General features: G+C 51.4%; 2 protein-coding genes across 7 annotated transcripts; one reads left to right on the top strand and one right to left on the bottom strand.

The window, feature by feature from the left end:
* On the top strand, window positions 1–5063 carry PALM3 (paralemmin 3). Its single transcript, XM_033854181.2, has 5 exons — window positions 1–223; window positions 743–885; window positions 1024–1108; window positions 2775–2820; window positions 2917–5063. The coding sequence occupies exons 2-5, from the start codon at window positions 770–772 to the stop codon at window positions 4827–4829; spliced, it is 2160 nt and encodes a 719-aa protein (XP_033710072.1). The 5' UTR covers window positions 1–223; window positions 743–769; the 3' UTR covers window positions 4830–5063.
* A 152-nt stretch (window positions 5064–5215) lies between these two features.
* On the bottom strand, window positions 5216–22667 carry IL27RA (interleukin 27 receptor subunit alpha). 6 transcript variants are annotated; one of them, XM_073803195.1, is made up of 15 exons: window positions 22309–22639; window positions 21779–21896; window positions 20089–20280; window positions 18372–18529; window positions 18132–18289; window positions 16502–16661; window positions 16123–16196; window positions 12194–12377; window positions 11910–12098; window positions 9911–10012; window positions 9678–9836; window positions 6789–6914; window positions 6325–6418; window positions 6046–6139; window positions 5216–5926 (listed from the first exon to the last, which is right to left on the bottom strand). In XM_073803195.1, exons 1-15 carry the CDS (start codon window positions 22406–22408, stop codon window positions 5672–5674), a joined length of 2163 nt encoding a protein of 720 aa, XP_073659296.1. In that variant the 5' UTR covers window positions 22409–22639; the 3' UTR covers window positions 5216–5671. The 6 variants fall into 6 exon arrangements, with proteins under 6 accessions (XP_073659296.1, XP_033710071.1, XP_073659300.1 ...); XM_033854180.2 differs by lacking the exon at window positions 20089–20280 and having other exon boundaries at window positions 22309–22626; XM_073803196.1 differs by lacking the exon at window positions 6325–6418 and having other exon boundaries at window positions 5789–5926; window positions 22309–22653.
* Between the last annotated feature and the right edge of the window lie 1333 nt (window positions 22668–24000).

The raw sequence follows: 24000 nt of genomic DNA, 5'->3' as shown, positions 1-24000 counted from the left end.
ACGGCGCGGCTTGCAGTCCCGGGAGTCCCGGGAGTCCCGGGAGGCCCCGGGAGCCCGGCGGAGGAGGGAGGGAGGAAGGGGGGAAGGCGGCCCCACCCGGCCTCACCCGGCCCGCGGGCAGCTCCTGGTCCTCTGTGCGCAGGAGAAGCGGCGGCTGCAGGAGGAGATCAGCGCCGCGCGCCGGGAGCTGGAGGAGGAGAAACTCCGTGTGGAGCGACTCAAGGTTGGGGGCGGGCAGGGGCGCCTGCTTAGCCCGGGCAATGAAGTGGGAGTGTCTGTGAGAGTCAGTTCTGGGAACCAAAGGAGGCTCTGTCTAAACATGGGGGGGCATTGGTTCCAGCTTTGGGGGTGGGCGTCCTCCCCAGCTTGGGAGAGTGGGTGGTTGTGATAGGGACATTTGTTCCATCTTTGGGAAGAGTGTGGGGACAATGGAGGTGTTTGTTCCTCTTTGGGGTAGGGAGGGGCTCATAAGGACATTGAGTTCACCTTTGGGGGTGTTTGTCCCATTCTGGAAAGGTTGGGGAGATCGATGGGTGTTTTTTTTCCAGCGTGGGAAAGCTATGGGTTGGTAACGGGGTGTCTGCCCCACCTGGCATCGTTGGGGCACGTATCCCAGCCTGAGGGAGAAATGTCTGTCCCATCTGGGTGGTCGTAGGGCAATAAGAAATCTGCCCAGGGTGGGACATCCAGAGGGGGGCGCTACATGAGATGGGGTAGTCCATGTGCCCCTTCCCATGCCCAGAGGAAGTCTCTCCGGGAACGCTGGCTAATGGACGGGGCAGCTGAAGAGCCGGAGCGGCCCCAGGACCCCGCCTCACAGGACCCCCAGTCACCCGAGGACCAGGCTCAGGCCCGCATCCGGAACCTGGAAGGCAGCTTGTTCACGTGAGTAGGGCCCCTGCCTGACAGCTTTGCCCCAGCCTGACTAGGCCAGGCCCCTCAGCCCACTCCAATTGACACTTCGGGTGGGGCTGGTCCATAAGCCCGAGGTCCAGGCTCCCAGCAGCCCCTTCTCTTCCCCAGGCTCCAGTCCCAGCTGCAGCTGTTACAAAGTGCATCCACAGGTGCCCAGCACAAGCCCACAGGCAAGCCCACCTGGCGCCGACAGGTGAGGAGCTAGGGGAGCAGGCGGTGGGAGGAGGGGGTGTGGCAAGCAGAACCCAAAGCAGGACCTCTCCAAGCACAGTTTAGATTCTGGGTCCTCTGCTTTCCTTGCCCAAGCCTCAGTTTCCCCAGCTCTAAAATGAGCATAACAACAGCACACACCTGGAAGAGGTGTGAGAGAGGGTTGGTGAGATCATAGCTTAGTACCCGGAACGGGCACAGGGGACCGTTTTGATATATGGTTGCCAATACGACCTGAATGAGGAAAGCAGTCAGCAAATGTGGGGAAGTGTTCATGGAATTCAGTCTCAAAGGTGGGAAAGGGTCATCGTGAGATGCTCGCATGATTTGGGGCATCTACGTGGCTTTTGGAGTTTTGGGGTTTGTTTTGGTAATGTCTCTATTAAGATACAATGCAGGCCATATAACATACAGGTTTTTGAAAACCAAGACAACTTCACATTAAAATCTGACTCTCCGTGTTTTCCTTGAAGTCCAAAGATCCAGTAATATTTGCACCTGGCCACGGTGATGTGTGGGTTTTCCACAGTCCCCACCTCTCCCTGATGCTTTACCTTGGCTCCCAGGTGCCTGTTTCAGGACGAAAGAGGAGAGGAGACCTTTAATTGGGATAGGAAGCACTTGTTGGGTTTTTAGTCTAAGCCGGGAATTCCCTGCTAGAGATGCGCAAGGCATGATTCCTGGCCCAAGAGAGCTCACGGTCCAGATGAGGAGATGGGGTGCAACGAGTCTGTGAGGGGGGAGCCCAGGATATAGGGGAAGCTCATAAGAAGTACCTGAGTGAGGTTGGGGGCTCAGGGACGGCTTCCTGGAGGCAGTGACATCTATGCTGAATCTGGAAGGGAATCAGGAATACAGGCAGAGGAAACAGCCTGGACAAAGGCCTAGAGGCTGGAAAGAGGAGGGTAGGTTAGGAGATCTGTGGGGTTTGGCATAGGTGGCCTGCAGGGGTGTCCTTAGCTCCCCTCCCTTGGGCTCATCTTTCCCTTGATCCCTTCCTTCACTCCACTCTAGCCACCCTGACCCTCTGTTCTATTCCTTGAACTTGCCTAAATCACTGTAGCCCCAGGGCCTTTGCATTTGCTGTGCCCTCCGCCTGGAATGCCCTTTCCTACCTTTTGACTCAAGGCTGGCTCTTCTCACCTTTCAGGCCTTTGTTCAATGTCACCTCCTCCAAGAGGCCCTTCTGCATCTTATACCTAAAGGAGGCACCCCATCACCTCCCAGGCATTCCCCAGCCCCTTATCCTGCTTTTCTTTTCTTTTCTTTTTTTCCTATCATAGCCCTTGTCACTCCCTGAATTACAGATTTGTTTTATGTTTATTACCTGCTTCCTCCCACTGGAATGTAAGTTCCAATAGCAAAAGGCTTAAGTGTCCCTTAAGTAACCTCAGTAGCTGGCAGAGTAGGTCCCCAATACAGAGGGATTGGCTGCATGGCCACAGTATTGATTGGGCACCTACTGTGTGCAACGCAATGGAGCAGAGGGAGATGAGACAGGTCAGGAAGGCTGAGGTACAACAGAGGGTTTGGTCCTGAAGGTAATGGGGAGCCATCGATGGTGTTTGAGCAGGGGAGGGGTACTGGCATGCAGGAGGCTGGAAGTGGAGATGTGGGCCGGCCTGACCTTGTTTCTTCCATCCCTGCAGGGTCACCGTCCTCTATCCCAGCCCACCGTGGAGGCAGGTCCTGCAGGTGAGTGTATTGAGGTCTGGGGGTCACAAGAGGAAGGACCTGAATCTCACTCTGTTGCCCCATCTCTCCTTTCCCCTTCTCCCCTCACGCCCCCAGACCAGACTGATCTAAACAAGAGCGCCTCCATACCAGCCGGACCAGTGGACCCCTCTAAGTCCAGAGACGAGTCTGTCGGGGTTCCGCCAGCCCCAAGGAGGATCCCTGGGGCAGCAGTGGCCTCCTCAGAAGCCAATGGCCCCTGCCCTGGATCCAGCCCCCCTCCGGAGCAGGCGCCGAGTCAGGGAGTGGCGGCGTCTGACGGGGGAGTGAATGAGGCCAAAGGGGAAGGCACGGTGAAGGTGGTCTGGGAGGGGCTGAGGGCCACGGAGGACTGTACCACGGGGCCCACAGGCCCAGAGCTGGAGGCTAAGGTGGAGGAGATGGTCATGGAGGCCATCGGGGACAGACAGGAAGCCGGACGCCTAGAGCTCCCTTCATGGGTCAGGGAGGACAGGGATATCGTGGAGGTAGTCTGGGAAGGGGTGGGAGGCACAGAGGGCAGCGACTCAGAGGCCATGGGGGAGGCGGGCAGAGGCCTGGAGGCTGCACAGACCAGCTCACTGAGGCTGCAGGAGGGACCGGGGGGAGCAGCTTCTGGAGAAGGGGAAGGTGCCCCCAGGGGCAGCGCTGATGGTGATGGGCAGGGGGGCTTTGGAGGAGAGGAGGGGTCCTTCATTTGGGTGGAGAGAGTGACCCTCAATGAGCAGTGGGAAGAGCTGGGGCTGGAGGGCTTGGAAGGGCCAAAGGCACTGGGAAGGGAGGGAAAGGATGAGAGTCCACTGGGGGCAGGCGGCAGAGGCGGGGAGGAAACGTGGGAGGCGGAGAGGAGGTGGGCAGAGGAATTAGCGGGGAAGAGAGGAAGTGAGGGAATGACAGGCGCAGAGCCAGAAGGAGCAGAGATGTCACTGGCAGTGGAGAGGAAAGGAAGTGAGAAATCCTTGGAGCCGGAGAGGAGAGGAGTTGAGGAAAAGGTGGAGACAGAGATGGGAGGAGGTGACGAACCACTGTCGGCAGAAAGAAAAGAAGTTGAAGGACCTCTGAGGGTAGAGAGGGAAAGAGGGGAGGAGCCGTTGGGAGTACAGCAGAAAGGAGGTGAGGAAAAGTTAGAGGCAATTGAAGAACCATTGGTGACAGAAAGGAAAGAAGGTGAGGAATCACTGATGGGAGAGAGAATAGGAGGTGAGGAAGCGTTGGAGGGAAAGGAAAAAAGAGACGAGGAGTCACTGAAGGTACAGAGAACGGGCGGTGAGCAGCTGTCGGAGGCAGAGAAAAAAGGAGATGAATCACTGAAGGTACAGAGAACGGGCGGTGAGCAGCCGTCGGAGGCAGAGACAAAAGGAGATGAGGAACCACTGAAGGTACAGAGAACGGGCGGTGAGCAGCCGTCGGAGGCAGAGACAAAAGGAGATGAGGAACCACTGAAGGTACAGAAAACGGGCGGTGAGCAGCCGTCGGAGGCAGAGACAAAAGGAGATGAGGAATCACAGAAGGCAGAGAGAATGGCAGGTGAAGAGCCATTGCAGACAGAGAAGACTCAAGGGGCCGAGGGAGATCTGAGTCCGGAAGAGCAGAGAGAGTCAGGAGGAGGAAAGGAGTGTCAGGCAGAGGAAGTGAGTGAGGAAGTGGCTCCCCTGGGGGCCAAGGAGGAGCCAAGGCCGGAGGAAGAAGGACAGCAGCCCCAGGAGAAGCAGGAAGGCTCCCCAGAAGCAGAAGCAGTGAAGCCCCAAACCTCTGATGAGGGCCAGGACCCCTCTGGGGATGCCACCCCCCTCCTGGCAGAGACCCCAGCTCAGGAGCAGCCTGCTGAGTGCCAGCCACTGCTTCAGGTGGAGGAGCCCAGGGCCAACCCCAGTGCCCAGGCGGTGCCCACCTACGCGCCTGCCCAGCAGCCGGAGCCATCTGCCCCTCCCGAGGGCGAAGAGGCGAGTGGCCCTAAGCAGAAGACGTGCCAGTGTTGTGCGGTTATGTGAGCCCACGCCCTCTACCCCACTCCCAGCTCCTCTCACAGCTACCTCGGCCTCTTGGCATCAGCAGATGGTCCCAGGCGCAGACAGGGCACCACGGGACTGGTGATGGCACCTGGGAGCCAGCTGGTCCACATGTCCATCTCCACCTGGGCTCCTGGACCCCTTGCACACTGCCTGTGACCCTGGCCCCTTTCTGTGACAAAGCCTTTATACTTGAAAATAAAATGTTGAGCATTTGGACAGTGTGAGTGTGTCTGTTGTTGGCACAGAGCCACCTCACCGTCTCCTGGTGGGAAGTGGAGGGCTTCACTCTGCTAGAATCAAAGACTATGAATCAGTGAGAGTGTAGATATGGCTGCCGTAACAAAAAGACCTCAAGCTACAGTAGCTATCAAAACAGAAAGAATTTATTTCTCTGGGCACTTCTGATCCAGGCAATCACTCAGGAACTCTGGTTCCTTTCCATTTCTTGCTCCGCCTTCACCTTGGGTATGGCCAAAGCTGGATCACAGGGCACATCAATGCTCCAGCTCATGGGAAAGGGAAGGGAATGTGGAAGAGCCCCCACGCAGACCCACTGGAGGCACATGTCACTTCTGCTTATGTTCCACTCATAAGAACTCAGTCCGTGGCTGCACCCAGCTGCAAGGGAGGCTGGCAGTGTACCCAACTACAGTTCTGTTATAGCAGCAGGACAGATTTGGGAAGGCACCCGCCACTCTGGATTTTATGTATTTTTCTTTGCTCCCTCGTCCATCCGTATATTCCCTGTAGGACCAGGCCCTTTTCTGTAGGGGTCCTTCAATCTCAGCTCTTCCTTGGCTGGGTGTCCTCAAGCAAGTGACTCAGCTTCCTTGAGCCTCAGTGTCTTCATCTGTCAAATGAGCACCCCTCTCCCCTCCTGGGGTTGGTTCAGTCCGTAACCTGGAACCTGGGGTGTGGCCCAGAAAGCCCAGCTCCTCGGGTGTGGGCAGGAAGTGTTTCTCATATCCAGAGTCCAGTGGGGCTGAGGCCTGGGGGGCCTCCATAATCGGTACCTGCTCTATCTCCTCCACTTCCAGGATGGGCAAGTCCCCAGGGGGCTGGGCCTGGGGCACCTCCTGGGAAGAGAAGAGGCTGAGATTCCTCCCCTCATACCCGCCAATTCTCACCTACTCCCCACTGTCCGAGGTTTCCCCAATCCCCCAGAGGGCCCTGATGAGCCCAGCTTTCTGCTCACCTTCATGTGAGGCAGGCTGAAATTACTGTTGGCAGGATCAGGAACCTTCTCCCAGACCCAGTGGGGTAGTACCTTGTGCCGCAGGTGGACGCACCTGGCAAGCAGGTAAGAGTCAGGGCAGGGAATCCAGGCGGCTAGACACCCATGCCCAGATCGTAGGGTCCAGGAACGTCACAGAGCCCTGAAGCATCATCCCCTTACCACATCTCTCCCCAAGCTCAGCTAATGTCCAGCTGTCCTCCCAACCTGGGCAGAGACCCATGTGTCTGACAGCCTCACCTTCCAGAGGTAGCTAAGCTCACGCCACAGCCCGTCAGGAGCAAACCCCATACGAGAAGGACAACTGGCAGAACTTTCCATTTCAGGGTGTTATCTGGAGGGAGGGGGGAGGGGCAGAAGAACATCTGGACACCAGGGAGGTGGGGAGGGGTCAGGTAAGGCTCATGGGTGGAGCTGGGAATAGGTCAGGGAGGTGGATAAAAGGGCAGGGCCTATGAATGGGTAGGGGCTAAGGGTGGGGGAAATCTTGGGGTGGGAGTGGGGCTTGTGAAAAGGTCAAGGTCAGGGATGGGGTGAAAGGGTCAGAGACACACATTGCTTGATAATCCACAGCAGTATTTAGCATCGTCAACATCCCGAAGTCTACATGTCCACCCCCTGAAGTTCAGTAATGATTACATAACGCCCTCCAATGCCCCTCTCTCCGGGACCCCTCCCATGGCAGTCCTGCCCCAGGCCCATACCTGGTAGGTGAAAGCGGAGGCTTGGACCCGGTGGGCCCTGTCCTGCGATGGTGGACGCGGTCACCCACAGCTCACAGGTACCCCAGTGAAGGTCGGGCAGGGTGATGGTCCGGGTGCTGCCACTCACTGAAGGACACACCCAGAGCGGTTGGGGAGGCAGTCAAGTCCCATCTCAGGACCTTTGCACGTGCCATGCTGTCTGCAACACTCTCCCCCAGATATCCACATGGCTCCTTCCTCATCTCCTTCAGCTCTTTGCTGCAAGGTCACCTTCTCAGTGAGGCCTTCCCTGACCGCCCCCGCCCCGCGAGTAAAATAGCGCCTGCTTCACCACTCATCTTCCTTGCTTTATTCTCTATCCACCACTTATCACCATCTGACACACTGCTTAGACCTTATTTACTTTGTCTATACCTTCATGTCCCCCATTAGAAAGTTAGCTCCACGAGGGCCATATTCCCAGCACCTGGATCAGCGCCTGCACATTAAAAGCACTCAAAAATGATATACAGGGGACTTAACCTGGTGGCACAGTGGTTTAGAATCCGCCTGCCAAGGCAGGGGACACGGGTTCAAGCCCCGGTTCAAGCCCTGGTCCGGGAAGATCCCACATGCCGTGGAGCAACTAAGCCTGTGCGCCACAACTACTGAGCCTGCACGCCTAGAGCCCACGCTCCGCAACAAGAGAAGCCACCACAATGAGAAGCCCGTGCACCGCAACAAAGAGCAGCTCCCGCTCGCCGCAACTAGAGAAAGCCCGCGTGCAGCAACAAAGACCCAACGAAACCAAAAAAAAAAAGATACACAGTTGACCTTTGAACAATGCAGAGGTTAGGGGTGCCGACCCTCCACTCTTTAAAAAATCTAAGTACAGTATAATTTATAGTCCACCCTCCTTATCTGTGGTTCCTCTGGATGCCCAGTTCCACATTTGCAGATTCAACCAAACGCAGATAGTACTGTACTATTTACTATTGAAAAAAGTCATGTATAACTGGACCTGCGCAGTTCGAACCTGCTGTTCAAGGGTCGACTGTATATTTGCATAAATAAAAGGATGCATGAGTATCATATCCCTCACCTGCACAGAATCCAGTGAAGGGAAATTCACCCCAGACGAGGGGAATACATTTGCATCTCCCGGAACTGTTTTTGTTTACTTTTTAACTGAATTGCCCTTTTTGGTTTTTAAGCCAAGAGAGGAAGCAGCTTTTTGGTTTGTTATAGGATTACAGGAGACATGAATACAGATCAAGATATACTGCCACAGAAAGGTGTCCAAGTGAAATCGGGTGAGAAAAAGAAAGTTGCAAACCATCACGTTCATAAGCTTCAGGGGCCTATAACATAGTCCTCTTTTAATTATAGGTACATGTACACATAAATATATATGATTTTTAACCTAAGGATATCTATATACTTGTGCAAGGTGCAATCATGGCAAAGTATCTATGTTAAAAAAAAAGGCTTTATCGGTTAGAGACAAATGCTGAAGTACCAAATTATTTAGGGGTGAAATGATGCCAAAGGCTCTAGAAAAAAAAAGGGGGGGGATAAATTGAAACAAGATTGATAAAATGCAGAAAACCATTGAAACTGGATGGTGGGTACACAAGGATTTGTTATACTATTTTTCCAACTTTTTTTTTTTTTTTTGGTGATATGCGGGCCTCACACTGTTGTGGCCTCTCCCGTTGCGGAGCACAGGCTCTGGACGCGCAGGCTCAGCGGCCATGGCTCACGGGCCCAGCCGCTCCGCAGCATGTGGGATCTTCCCGGACCGGGGCCCGAACCCGTGTCCCCTGCATCGACAGGCGGACTCGCAACCACTGCGCCACCAGGGAAGCCCTTTTTCCAACTTTTGTTTGTGCTTGAGATTTTCTATAATAAAGAAGTTTAAAATTTTCAAAAAGCACAACTCCTATCTCTATGTTAACGTACACATGGCAAAATATGGAAGCTGCATTGTCCGTATCAGTGAAATGATGAGAATGACGATATACTTGAGTATACTTCAATGTGTCAGTTTTTAAAAAAAGAACAGATAACTTTGGTAATTAGAAAAAAAGGATATTTTTAATTTTTATTATTGTTCTGCTCTTTCTTTTTATTGTATCTATATGAGATGATGGATGTTAACTAAACTTATGGGAATCATTTCACAATATTCGTAAGCCAAACCGTTACACTGTATACCTTAAACTTACACGGTGATGCTGTCAATTACATCTCAATAAAACTGGAGTGGAAAGGGTAAAAAAGGTATTTTAAAAAGGAATTTGTGGGCTTCCCTGGTGGCGCAGTGGTTGAGAGTCCGCCTGCCGATGCAGGGGACACAGGTTCGTGCCCTGGTCCAGGAGGATCCCACATGCCGCGGAGCGGCTGGGCCCATGAGCCATGGCTGCTGAGCCTGTGCGTCCGGAGTCTGTGCTCCGCAACGGGAGAGGCCACAACAGTGAGAGGCCCGCATACCGCAAAAAAAAAAAAAAAAAAAAAAAATCATATGTAATCCTACAGTCCCTATTGACATTGTGGGGGAATTTCTTTTCATATTTGTGCCTCTGCTTCACTCAGTGCTGGGTTTATTTTACAAAAACGGAACCCCACAAAGTTTTACAATCCTTTTATCTTTTTCACTTAATAAGATATGACAGGCATCTTTCAATGTCAATAAATATAGATCGGAGTCTCCTTTTTTAATAGCCAAATGACAGTCTATTACGTTGATAGCCACCGGGGTTATTATCCACTAGGGAACCCATGATAGTGTGTGTTCTCCCAGGGGCTGAGAGGGAGCCAAAGGGGCCCATCTGGGGGTAAGGGGAGGGGTAGGCTGATGGGTGGGTCTTGTGGGGGCTGGGAACAGGGGCAGGCGGCAGTGGAGCTCACCATTCATGCAGACAGAAGGCCTGGTCCCACTCTGCGCACACAGGGTGTAGTGGGTGAGATGGCCCCGAAGTTGGTGCCTTGGGACCTCTCCCCACGCTACAGCAGGGGTCCCTGGGGGGCTATCCTGGAGTCGCCAAAGCACTGGCCCTGCCAGGGGTACTGGTGAGAGAAAGTCAGCGGGTCAAGTTCTGCCAGGGTTCCAGGACCCTCCATCCTCCAGCCCCACCACTTACCTAGTTCCTCTCTGAACTTCCAGACGGAGGGGGCAGGGGCCAAGCCCCAAGGAGAGACTGCTGTCACCGTGATTTGGTAGGGCACCCCTCCTTCGAAATCCCCTGAGTGGGGGAGGAGCAAAGACCAGTTAGAGTTGGCTCCCCTCCCCGACTCATTTCTTATTTTGTAGGAATCTTCATTTGTGTCCCCAGAAGGACACCTTGATATAAGAATTTGAATAAATGTAACTGATCTGGGAGGCAACCCCAGAAAACACCAATAGGGCAGTGGGGAAGTGAAGCAGGGAAGGAGAGTCACCCAGTAAATATGTGTTAGAGAACAAGTTCCCAACATGGCCAACCAAGGCTCAGTCCTGCTGGCGAACTCTGTGTGGCAGCAGAGAGCACGATCCTGAGCACCGTCCCACCCGAGGAGGGTGGGAGCTGGGGTATTTATCCATCAACCAACATCAGTCATTGGTAGAGGGCTGCCTCTGAGGGGCTTTGATTCCCCGGCACTTCCAGCTGTCCAGGCAGGCAAAATGCTTCAGATCAGAAAAAGCCCTCAGGCCAGGAATGCAGGTGCCAGAGGCTGGGAGATAGTCAAATGCTGGACTATGAGTGGGGCCCTGACACCGCTCATCACAGTAAGTAAGGCTCCTGAAATCCCTTCTCAAAACCTAATGCTGCCATATGGGCTTCCCCAACTGGGAATTTTCCAGAATTGGGGCTCCTCTTCTTTTGTCCATATATACTCATGGGTCTTGGGACTCTGTGTTAAATCTCTCGCTCAACACCTTCTCATGCTCTCCCAAGTTCTTTACACCAAGGACAGACTCCCCAGTGTTAAATCTCCGCCTAGAACTTATTGCTAGACCTGAGACTTGAGTATCTGATAGTCCCATGGACAATTCCACTTGGATGAGCACATGAGGTGCAACATATCCAAACGGGTCCCCAAAATTCTGCTCTAAGACTCCACAACAAGAATCTGCCTGCTTCTCTCCCTTCCTTGGTCCCCACCTGGTCCAGTTCCCACCATGTCCCACCTGGACATACACAGTCCCTTCTCCTGGGTCTCTTACCTCCAACCCTTGCCCTCCCAGTCTGTTCCTCCCACAGCAGCCAGGGGGCGCCTGTAAGCACCTGAGTCAGGACACATCCTTCCTCTGCACAGAACCCTCTGTGGCTCCCACCTGACTCAGAACAAAAGCCAAAGTTCTCCCCACGACCCACAAGGCTTTGCACACTCTGCCCCATCACCTCCCTGCCCTCACCTCCTCCCACTTTCCCCCTTGCTCATTCCACTCCAGCCACGCTGGCCTCCTCACTGCTGCTCTAACACATCAGGCACAATCCTGCCCCAGGGCCTTTGCACTGTTTGTTCCCTATTGCTTTTCCCTTAGACATCCTCATGGCTCTCTGTCTCGCCTCCTTCAGGTCTTAGTTCAAATAGCACCTTCCCAGAGAGACCTTTCCTACCTTTTTTTTCTGACATAGCTATCCTCCCTCCTCTCCCTTACCCTGATTTACTTTGCCCCAATTACATTACAGATGTACTTGTTTTTTGTTTCATTGGGTGCCTGCCCTACAAGATGAGGATGGAGATGTTGGTGGGGATGAGGGTGGGGATGCTGCTGAGAGGACAGTAGGGTGATGGTTCAGGGTTTAGCTTCAGGAGCCCGACTATGTCGTTCAAATCCTGGTTCTACCACATACTTGCTGTCTGGCCTCAGGTGAGTTGCTTAACCTCTCTGGGCCTTTTTCTTTCTCTGTATGATAATAGCAGAAACCTACTTTATAAGGAAGTTTGAATGATTTAATGCTTATGGTAAATGCCAATACGCATCAGTGACCATCACTGTGTACCAGTGTCTAGAACATGGCCTGGCACACAGTAGGTAGTCAATGAATATTTCTTGCACGAATTAATGATACTTGAACACTCTCTTCTGCAAATCCAGCCATCAGTCCACTCTCCAACAGCTGAAATGGGAACCCAGGTGTCCTGGGGCCTCACCTGGCAACACAGCACTGAGGTTTCCAGGAGGAAGCCAGACCCAGTTGAGATCCTCCAGGGGGTCACCATCTCGAGCCCAGTCCACCACATGCTCCTGCAGCCCCCCGGACCCCTGTTGCCAAGTCACCAGCAGATCCGAGCTTACAGGGATGATGCTGACCACCACACCACGAGGGGCAAAGCCTGGACCTAGAGGATAAGGAGGAGAAATCTCAGCTGTCCACTCGGGAAGTCCCCTCTTGCACCTCCAGGGCATTGCTCAGAGGAAGCTCACAGCCTCTTACCCAAGCAGGCCAAAGAGAGGTTGGTAGGAGGCTCCCAGCTTGTGGCGTTGATGGCGGACACCCCAGCCCACTCCGCTTGAGTGGGGATGGAGATGTTGCAACATGAGGTCTCCTCCTGGATCACCTCCTGATCTTTAATCTGGAACCAGACTCTGTAGCTCACCTGCACGCAGTGCCCCGAGGCCTGAGGGATGAGGGGAAGAAGTGGTTAATATCTCCCATTTATCAGGCACATACTGTGCTTCTCAGTGAGGTCACCTGACAAACCAGTCTGTGAAATGTTTTTGTTTCACTCTAAGATGAAGAAACCGAGTCTCAAGAGTGGCTCAGTGGCAGAGGTGGAATTAGAATACAGCTCCTGGGCCAGAATTAGGGTGAGGTGAGTGAGGCACTCACCTTGGCGGCAAAACAAGAGGATACCAAAAATCCAATCAAGATGAATTATATTTTAATGCAATATTTAAAAAATTTTTTTTTTATTTTTCAGTATAGTTGTAGTTGAAGTATAGTTGAATTACAATGTTGTGTTAATTACTGCTGTACAGCAAAGTGACTCAGTTATACATATGTGTACATTCTTTTTCATATTCTTTTCCATTATGGTTTATCCAGGGTATTGAATATAGTTCCCTGTGCTATACAGTAGGACCCTGTTGTACGCAATATTTTAATCAATCAAAATTAATGCAGGGGGCTTCCCTGGTGGCGCAGTGGTTGAGAGTCCGCCTGCCGATGCAGGGGACACGGGTTTGTGCCCCGGTCTGGGAAGATCCCACATGCCGCGAAGCGGCTGGGCCCGTGAGCCATGGCCGCTGAGCCTGCGCGTCCGGAGCCTGTGCTCCGCAATGGGAGAGGCCACAACAGTGAGAGGCCCAAGTACCACAAAAAAAAAAAAAAAAAAAATTAATGCAGGGATTTCCCTGGTGGTCCAGTGGTTGAGTCTCTGCGCTTCCAATGCAGGGGGCATGGGTTTGATCCCTGGTCGGGGAACTAAGATCCCACGTGAGGCTCGGCGTGGTCAAAAAAAATTTTTTTTAATTAAAAAAAATTAATGCAAAAAAGAAAAACCATGACAAACAAATTATCAAGATTTTAACTAGGACTTCCCTGGTGGCACAGTGGTTAAGAATCCACCTGCCAATGCAGGGGACATGGGTTCAAGCCCTGGTCCGGGAAGATCCCACATGCCACGGAGCAACTAAGCCCGTGAGCCACAACTACTGAGCCTGCGTGCCACAACTACTGAAGCCCGCGCGCCTAGAGCCCATGCTCTGCAACAAGAGGAGCCACTGCAATGAGAAGCCCGCGCACCGCAACGAAGAGTAGTCCCTGCTCGCCGCAACTAGAGAAAGCCCGCGCGCAGCAACGAAGACCCAATGCAGCCAAAAATATAAATAAAATAAATAAATAAATAAAAAAGATTTTAACTAAAGACAGGCAGGATCTGACCATGCACTTATATGACCCTGTCTTCCCTCACCTTACCTTAGTCTGTCTTGTGCAGTTCTTAGGGACTGCAAAATTCCCACTGTTGTATAGAGGAGTAATTACGCATAGCAAAGAGGATAGTACCCTCCAGAGTGCTTTGGGGAAACGTGTGAGAATATTTGGTTGCCTCAATGATTGGTATTTGATGGGCAAGAGCCAGGGACACTACCCTCTCCTAGAAATAAAAAAATTGTCCCACGTCCCTTGTGACTTTTGAAGGTCATCCCAACTGGAAACTTCTGTAGATGAAAAACCTGTCTAATAATTTTAACTGATCCTAGAACCAAACACATTTTGATGTATAAATACAAAACCTTTTGGGACCTGGTTTTAACATTCACTGAATTTTGAAATATCCTGAACATACGGGGACTTTCTAAGCACTTTTTATTATCTATTTCCAGCACAATCTGTGTTCTGATCAGAGAATTTTTCAATGTGCCCAGCATCACCTCATCCCTTTGAAGTCCTTGGAAACCAGCTCAATAGCCTAGCATGTGGATGATTTTGGTAAATGTCCTGTTGGCATATGGAGAGAATGCATGTTCTGATGTTTCCTATGTGAGTCCATTAGGTTGTTTGTTATGCATATGTTCAGATTCTCTGGATCTTGACTTGTTTTTCCATCTGCTTGTTATGAAATTACTTAGAGGGGTATGTTAAAATCTCCCACGACGGTTGTGGACTCTATGGAGTTCTCCTTGTAGTTCTATCGATTTTTTTTTTTTTTTTTTTTTGCGGTATGCGGGCCTCTCCCGTTGCGGAACACAGGCTCCGGACGCGCAGGCTCAGCGGCCATGGCTCACGGGCCCAGCCGCTCTGCGGCATATGGGATCCTCCCGGACCGGGGCGCGAACCCGCGTCCCCTGCATCGGCAGGCGGACTCCCAACCACTGCGCCACGAGGGAAGCCCCTCGATTTTTACTTTATGTATTTTAAAGCCACGTTATGAGGTACATACAGATTTACTATTCATATCATACTGGTGAACTGAATATTTTGCCATTACGTAGTAGCCTTATTTCCCCTTTATTTTCTACTGAATATTACAATACACTCTACACGGTATGCTATAATACAATACACTGTATTATACACATTTTAAAATATATGTATATATGGGTTATATTAGCTATGTATTTCATTTCAGTATAGTAAGGGGGCATTACAAAGTATGTGTTATAAAATAGAGGCATGAGGGACGTCCCTGGCAGTCCAGTGGTTAAGACTCTGCACTTCCAATGCAGGGGGCACAGGTTTGATCCCCGGTTGGGGAACTAAGATCCCACATGTCGTGCAGCATGGCCAAAAAAGTAAGAAAAAAAATGAATTAAAAAAAATAATAAAACAGAGGCACTGAAACTGTGAATTAAGGTTTGAAAGCCAGAGAACCTCAGCTCTGCCACATAGCTGTTGTTTGGTTTGGGGTAGCCTCTCTATGTCTCATTTTCTCATCTGTAAAGTTAGTGAATGTAAATAAGTGTTGGAGGCGAGGACCTGGCACATAATAAGAGCTCTGTAAGTATTATGCATGGTTAAAGTTAGTGATATTAGATTGTGTGGCCCAAGAAAGTATGAGCCCTGTTGTTTTGTCTCTTGCCATATTTACTGTGAGCCAGGGCCTTGCAATGTCTGGAACACGGTAGGTGCGCGGCAGATTTGCATCAGTGAGGACTGTTTCACTCTTGTCTGTCATCTCACAATGCCCTTTAATACTAGCATCAAAGTCCTTAGCATATTCTGCTGTATTTTGTGGAGCAGAGCCTAGTCTTGCTTCTAAATCTTTGCACCTGGTGTCCCCCCGACTGGAACACTTGTACCCATCTTCATGTCTCAGCTCAGATCTCCTAGATTCAGCCAACATTGGTGGAGTCTTTCTCTGCACCCAGCACTATGCCAGGACCTCTCTGAGCATCCCCTCCTTGAAGCCCTGAAGCAACCTCAAGAGGGCAGCATAGTAACCTTCGTCTTGTTTACATCATTGTTTTGGGGGGGTTTTTTGGTTTGGCTTGTTCTTTTGTTTTCTTGGTTGGTTTGTTTTTTTTTTGCCCCACTGCTCAGCAGGATTTTCATTCCCAACCAGGCACCGAACCCAGGCTCTCAGCAGAGAAAGCCCAGAGTCCTAACCACAGGACCACCAGGGAACTCCCTACAACATTGTTTTTTGGTTTTTTAATATTTATTTATTTTATTTATTTGGCTGTGTTGGGTCTTAGTTGCAGCATGCAGGATCTTCGTTGTGGCATGAGGAATCTTTTAGTTGCAGCATGTGGGATCTTTAGCTGCAGCATGTGGGATCTAGTTCCCCGACCAGGGATCAAACCCGGGCCCCCTGCATTGGGAGTACGGAGCCTTAGCCACTGGACCACCAGGGAAGTCCTCTACGTCACTGTTATTTGGGGTTTCCTGACACGTGCAGAGACATGGTCCTCACAACTCACCTTCCACAGAAGCAGGGGTTCCTGTCCGCCTGGTGCCCCACAGATGTTCCCTGATATCCACACATCTTTTGGAGCTGGAAAGGATGAAAAAAGGAGAGACCATGTGACTAAGTTCTAGCCAATGAGATATGAGATGAAAGATACGTGCAACTCTGGGGTTGTGCTCTTAAAGTGCAAGGGCAGGCTCCCCGACTCCTGGGGTCCCACTGCGCTGGAGTTGTCTTCAATTTTTTTTTTGCTGTGTGAGCTTAGGAAAGTTGCTTAACCTCTCTGAGGTTCAGCTTTCCCAACCATAAAATATGACAAATAAGAATGGCATGATTGGCCAGACTTCCAGGAGAGGGGCTGAGGGTGAAGGGGTAAGCCCAGAGATCCTCACCAGAGGGTGGTGTCTGGAAGGACAGAATGGGGCTCCACTCGCTCCACAGATCCTCTTCTTCCTCCACGTGACAGCGGCCAGATACCTCATAGCCAGTGGCTAGCTCCAGGTCCTGGATATCAACAGGGGTCAGGGGTATGGATTTCACTTCAGGTTCCAGCTGGGGGAGAGACAGGGGAGAATGATGAGGCTGAAGATTGAATTGAAAGTACCTGGCCTTATATGTCAATAGGATGACCAACACTGTCCTGCTTTGCCTGGGATCAAGTGGGTTCCTAGGACACAGGGCTTTTGGTTTTAAAATTGGGACAATCCCTGGAAAAAAGAGACAAGTGGATTATCCTCTGTGCCAGGTATAGCAGTAGGTGGTAAATTCTATTATTAATATTATTCTCATTTTACAGATGAGGAAAACTGAGGCCAAGAGCGGGGAAGTGATATACCCAAGGTCACATGGCTGGCGAGTTCTGGAGCTGAGATTCATACCCAGGCAGTTAGATTGCAAAGTCTGCATCTGAGCATTGCTCTGAATTGCATGAATATTCATAGTGACAACAACTCTACTCTATATCGTAGTGTTTTGCATGAAAAGCTGTAACTGAGATAGTGGGTTATCCCCAATATCCATTCTCCCCTTCTTCCTTTGGAAATAGAACCCTTGAGTATCTGTCAGGAACGTGTGTCAAGAATAAAGACTACATTTCCCAGTCTCCCTTGCAATCAGGTGAGACCATGTGACTAAGTTCTGGCCAATGAGATATGAGATGAAAAATACTTGCAACTTTGGTGCTGTGCTCTTAAAGTGCATGGGCAGGCTCCTCAACTCCTGGGGTCCCATTGCACTGGAGTTGTCTTCCATTTTTTTTGCTTTGTGAACTTGGGAAAGTTGTTTAACCTCTCTGAGGTTCAGCTTCCCCAACTATAAAATAGAGATCTTAAAAGCATCTACTATATAGGGAGGTTGGTACTCCTCAAGATAATCCATGCAGATTGCTTAGCTTGGGCCCTGACGCGTGGCAGGTGCTCAGAAATGTGAGCTGCTTTTATTACTTTTGAGCGTTTACTGAAAACCAGGCTCTGTTCATCATCTGTAAAATGGGTAGGCATAAAACACATCTACCTCAAAGAGTTCTTGTAAGGATTCAATAGACAGCACACAGTAGATGCTAAGTGTCTGCTGTTAACCTCTTATTTTAAGGTTAAGGTAAGCTATTTGAGGATTTTTATTCATTCACAAAAATGTTAGAGGAAGTTTACAGAGTTTCTCAAAAATTCCAAGTGGAAGGAATTCCCTGGAGGTCCAGTGGTTAGGACTCCTTGCTTTCACTACCGAGGGCCCGGGTTCAATCCCTGGTCGAGGAACTAAGATCCCGCAAGCACAACCTCGTGGCGAGGCCAAAAAAAAAAAAAATTCCAAGTGGAATTTGGATTGGGACTGCATGGAATTTATAGATTATCTTGGGGGAACATTTTTTAGCTGAACAAGATGCATGTACAGGCCTTCTGTGAGGAATGTGGACAGACTCCAGGGCCAGCTGAGGAATGAGCTCTGAGCTAGGTGTCTGATTTGGGAATGATGTCCCGGGCCCCGCCCAGAGTAGGGTGGGGGAAAAGGGTCCCTGACACTCACCAGCATCCAGGCCATCTCCTGGCATCTTCGGTAGTAGAACTGGCAGACCAAGACCTTATGGGGTGGCCACATAGGAGGGGCCCATTGGACAGTGGCCTCTAGGGGGTCATCCTCTGAGAAGTCCACATCAGGGTACAGTTGGGGGGCATCCGGCTTCACTGAGGAAGGGGAGGTGCATTGAGCCAGGGCCTCCAAGACCACCCACCCCACACATAGCAAACCCCCACTCCCGCCTGTTACTTCGGGTTTCGAGGTTCACGAAGACTGGGGGCCAGAGAGGTTGGCCTGCCCTGGCCACCCAGACGAGGAGTTCATCAGACGTGGTGAGCTGTTCCCGTGGAATGGTCACCCGGCTCTGCCCAGTGGGCACTGCCACTGTCCAGGTTTTGTTGGAATGGCTGTGAGGAGAGATGCGAGAATCGGGGCAGCATACGGTGGGCTGGGCCCAGAGCCGTAATGATAACATATTTTCTGCCTGGGTTCAAATCCCAGTTCTCCTTCTTCAGAGCTGTGTGACCTTGAGCAAGCAACTTAACTTCTCTGTGCCTCAGTTTCCTCATCTACAAAACGAGGGTGATAAAATTGCCTCCTGAGGGACTTCCCTGGTGGTCCAGTGGTTCAGACTCGGTGCTCCCAATGACCACGGTTCGATCCCTGGTTAGGGAACTAGATCCCGCGTGTCCCAACGAGTGTGCCGCAACTAAGACCTGGCACAGCCAAATAAATAAATAAATAAATGTGTTTTTTAAAAAGTGCTTGCTGAAAGGGCTGAATGGGGAGGGGAACAATGAGATGAGAAATGGACCGCATTTAGAACAGCAAGTGTCAGGGGCACAATACATGTTACATGAGCATTGGTTATTTTGTTTAGTGAGCACCTATTACATATACGCACATTTACTTCTACGCAACTGTTCACTCAGCAAATATACACTTCTGTTGTAGAAGCTGGGAATAGGACTATGACCAAAGCAGGCAAGGATCCACTATCCGGAGCTGGTGTTCCAGTGGGGGAAGCAAATGAGAAACTCATAAATATATAACTGATGGTGGTATAAGCGATACAGAGAACAATAAAGCAGGGTGAGAGGGATTCAGTGTGATGATAGGATGAAGAGTGACAGTGCTATTTTAGGAAAGGTGGTCAGGAAAGCTCTCTGATGAGACATTTGAATAAAGGCCTGAAGGATGTGGTGCGGAACAACGCAATACCTCGGGAAGAGCATTTTAGGAAGAGGGAGCAGCTGGTGCAAAGGTCCTGTGGCCAAACTGTGCCTGGTGTTTTACGAAGAACAGTGAGGAGCAGGCTTGTCCTCTGGAGTAGAGTGAGTGAGCGAGAAAGTGGGAGGAGGTGAGGGCAGGGAGGTGACAGGCAAATTATACAGGGCCTGATGGGCTGCAGGAAGGATTTCGGCTTTTACCCTGAGTGAGGTGGGAGCCCTGGAGGGCTGTGAGCTGGGGAGGGACATGCCCTGATTCAGAAGTTCACAGGTGCGGGACTTCCCTGGTGGTCCAGTGGTTAAGAATCCGCCTGCCGATGCAGGGGACAGGGGTTCCAGGCCTGGTCCGTTAAGATCCCACATGCCCCGCAGAGCAACTAAGCCCGCGAGCCACAAATACTGAGCCTGTGTACCACAACTACTGAATACTGCGCGCCTAGAGCCTGTGCTCCGCAACAAGAGAAGCCACTGCGATGAGAAGCCCACGCACCGCAAAGAAGAGTAGCCCCCAATCGCCACAACTAGAGAAAGCCCGCGCACAGCAATGAAGACCCAACGCAGCCAAAAATAAAATAAAAAAAAAAAAGAGACTCCGTGCTCCCAATTCAGGGGGCCCGGGTTCGATCCCTGGTCAGGGAACTAGATCCCGCATGCCGCAACGAAGATCCCACATGCTGCAACTAAAACCCAGAACAGCCAAATAAAGAAAGAAAGAAATATTAAAAAATAAACAAAACCGAAGTTCACAGGTGTCCTCTGGATGCTGTGGTGGAGAACAGACTGTGGGGCTAAGGGTGGAAACCGAGTCCAGGGAGGAGGTGACCGCACGGTCCAGGCCAGCGATGATGGGAACTGGACTACGGTGGGTGCTGAGGAAGTGAGGAGTGCCAGATTCTGCATAATGTAGAAGGTAGAGCCGGCAAGGCCTGCTGTGGGTGACAGAGAGAGAGAGAGGAGTTGAGGACATCCCAAAGGGTTGGATTTCAAAGGTTCAAATCAAGGCCTTCAGAAAAAAACAACAAAAACACATGTGTTATGTTATGTTGCTGGTAGGAACATAAAACGGCGTAGCTGTTGCAGAAAACAGTTAGGTGGTTCCTCAAAAAGTTAAACACAGAACTGCCATATGACCCAGCCATCTTACTCCTAGGCATATACCCCAAAGAATTGAAAACAGGACTCAAAAACTTGTACACATTATGTTCAAGGCAGTGCTAGTCACGATTGCCCAATTGCAATTGCCCAACGGTGGAAACAACCCAAATGTCCATCAACAGATGAGTGGATGAACGTAGTATATCCATACAGTGGAATATTGTTCAGCCACAAAAAGGAACGAAGTTCTGATTCGCTACGACATAAATGAACCTGAGAAACATGCTAAGTGAAAGAAGCCAGATACAAAAGACCACATATGATCCCATTTATGTGAAATGTCCAGAACAGGCAAACTCAGAGACAGAAAGTAGATTAGTAGTTGCCAGGGAATGGGAAGTGACCGCTGTTGGGGATGGAACTTCGTTTTGGGGTGATGGACATGTTTCGGAACTAGATAGAGGCACTGGTTGCACAACATTGTGAATGTACTCAATGCCACTGAACCGTTCACTGGCAAATGGTTAATTTCATGTTATGTGAATTTCACCTCGTTAAAAAAAAAGGGGAAGACCTTCTCTTACTCCCTCATCCTCTACCAATTTAAAACCCTAGCCCCCGCCCCGCTTCTGGACATGGGTGGTGGTGATGGTTGCACAACAATGTGACTATACTTCATTCCACTGAACTGTACACTTAAAAAAGAATGAGAAAAAAAGGTGGTAAATTTTATGTGTATTTTACCATCGTTAAAAAAAAAAAAAGACCAGCCTCCCATCCCAGTTCCCATCTTCAAATGTTCCTTTCCCTCTCCTCTCACTTAGCCAAATTTGAAATGAATTTGTGTTTCCAGGTGTGATTCATTGTGAAGCAACATCAGTCACCCCCTCAGAATGTGGGCTCCACAAGGCTTTCTGTGTCTCTTTCACTGCTGCATCCCTGGCACCAGACCAAATGATCTTTTCATATGCTCAGAGAGGTTAAGCTATTTGCCTAAGGTCACACAGCAATAAAAACAGCTTCTAATCATTAAGCATTTTCTTTTCCAAGTGCCTAACTCATTGAATTCTCAGAACCAGCCTTGAGAGGCAGGTTCCATTATTATCACTACTTGATAGAGGAAGAAACAGAGGCTCAGAGAGGGAAAGTGACTGGTCTAGGGTAACACAGCAAGGAAATGAGGGAACCTGGAAGTGAAGGGCTTGAGAGTGGGGCAGGGCTGGGGGGTGCGGGTGGGCAGGACTAATGGGTCCTCTCAACCTGAGAAGTCTAGAACCTGAGTGGTCACTCTTCCAAAGCCTCTGTTTCCCCAAATCACTCCATTGTACTCACTACTTCTGGCTCTGGAGGTACAGCGTGGAAGGGGCTCCCAGGTCCCCAAGAGGCTCCCATGAGCAGTTCAAGTCGCCCAAGGGTCCAAATCCATAGCACTGCAATGGCCCAGGGCTGCCTGGAGGGGGAGGAGGGAGGGTCCGAGGGAAGGGGGTCAATTCCCCCAGCCGCCCTCACACCCCAGAACTTGAACTCCCCCCACCCCTTACGGAAGTGATCAGCAGGAAGGGGGCGTTGGGCACCGCTCCCCAGGCTTCGGGCATAACTCCTCCCCTCCCTCTACCAGCTACATCCTGTTACAACCCGAAGAGCCCTTTCCCCTACCACCCCCCAACCCCGGACCCTGGCTCCCACCTCGCTGCCGCCCATTCCCCAACTCCTCTCATCGCCCGGTCCCTGTCCCGGGGGAGAGCAGAGTGGCATCCGGACCTTTGTCATTCATTCCAAAAAATTGCGGTTCACCCTGGAGGATGTGCGTTTCCGCGGAGCGCGGCGGCAGAGCGCCGACACGAGTTCGCTCCGTAACTCACCCTGGGGCCGAGTCCTGCAGAACAGCAGCATCAACAGAAGCAGCAAAACCAGCTTCGGCCGCCGCCGCGGCGGGAAGGGAGCGGCCCGGGTTCCCCGCATGGCGTCCCCACGCCCCCAGTCCGGCCCGGCCCTGCCCGGCCCAGCGCTGCAGCGCGGCCCGCTTGTCTCTCGGGGTCCAGCACCCGAACAGCAAAGGGAAGCGGAGCCGCCCCTCCCAGCCGCCTCCGCACCTTGCGCTTCGGCTCCCCGCCCCTCCGCTGCACCGGAAAGTCCCTCGCGGGGGCTGAGGAGGGGTAGTAGGGGGTGGGCGGCGCTGAGGCGTGGCCGAGCTCCGTAGGGTGCTACCTGGGCCTCTGTCCACAGCTCCCCAGCCAGCACCCCCATGGCCAGCAGCAGCAGCAGAGGACGTTTGGCCATGCTGGACAGGGCTGCCTGAGATGTGAGAGGCGGCACAGCAAGGCAGCTTCCTGTGGTTGGTGCCGCCACCGCCTCCTGGCCCCCCATTTATACATCTTAGCTCCCCCCTCTTGTCATGCCTGTCATGGGGGAGCGAAGTGATCTCCTTTATCTCCACTAGCAGAGAGGAGGCAGGCACGCGGCCCCCTCCACCCCTCCAGCACTGACCTTTCCCGTTTCCCGGACCAAGCAATAACCTTTCACCAGGGATGGGGTGACGTGGTCCAGCTCACTGTCATCTTCAACAGAGAGAGGTGAGAAGGCCTCCACTTAGCAGAGACCAGGAACCCAGACCCCCACCAGACCGGGAGAGAGGGCACAGCCAGCCCCCCATCACCACCATACTGCTAGGGTCCCAGGCCTTCTCCATAATAACAAGAATAATGAGTGCTTACACAGTATGCACTGTGGGGCCAGGCACTGCTCTAAATATGTATATTTGTTTAATTGATTTAATCCTCCCAACAGCCTATGATAATAGTTCTCATTTGAGCAAGTCTCAGAATCTCCTGGAGGGCTTGTTAAAACACACATCACTGGGCCCTATGTGCAGAGTGTCTGAAAATCTGCATTGACGACAAATTTCCAGGCCATGCTAATGCTGCCGGTCCAGAAACCACACTTTTTTTTTTTTTAACTTTTTTTTTTTTTTTTATGGTGTGCGGGCCTCTCACTGTTGTGGCCTCTCCCGTTGCGGAGCACAGGCTCCGGACGCGCAGGCTCAGCGGCCATGGCTCACGGGCCTAGCCGCTCTGCGGCATGTGGGATCTTCCCGGACCGGGGCACGAACCCTTGTCCCCTGCATCGGCAGGCGGACTCTCAACCACTGCGCCACCAGGGAAGCCCTTAACTTTTTATTTTATATTGGAGTATAGCCAATTCATAATGTTGTGATAGTTTCAGGTGCACAGCAAAGGGCCTCAGCTATACGTACACATGTATCCATTCTCCCCCAAACTCCCCTCCCATCCAGGCTGCCACATAACATTGAGCAGAGTTCCCTGTGCTATACAGTTGGTCCTTGTTCAGAAACCACACCTTTAAGAGCCACTGGACTATGAGACTAGGACAAAGACTGTCTCCAGGTTACAGGTGAGGAAACAGAAGAGTGACCTAAGGTGCCCAAGATCAGCTAGTCAGTGGAGGTGGGAGTTGGGGTTCAAACAGAGCCTCTGGTTCCAGAGCTCATGCTCTCCAAGGGAAAAAAAATTTTTTTTAACTTTTATTGGAGTATA

This window comes from Tursiops truncatus, chromosome 3 (genome assembly GCF_011762595.2).
Source record: "Tursiops truncatus isolate mTurTru1 chromosome 3, mTurTru1.mat.Y, whole genome shotgun sequence".
Taxonomy (NCBI): Eukaryota; Metazoa; Chordata; class Mammalia; order Artiodactyla; family Delphinidae; genus Tursiops; species Tursiops truncatus.
The sequence above is the reverse complement of the archived record's forward strand: the minus strand, read 5'-3'. Positions and strand labels throughout refer to the sequence as shown.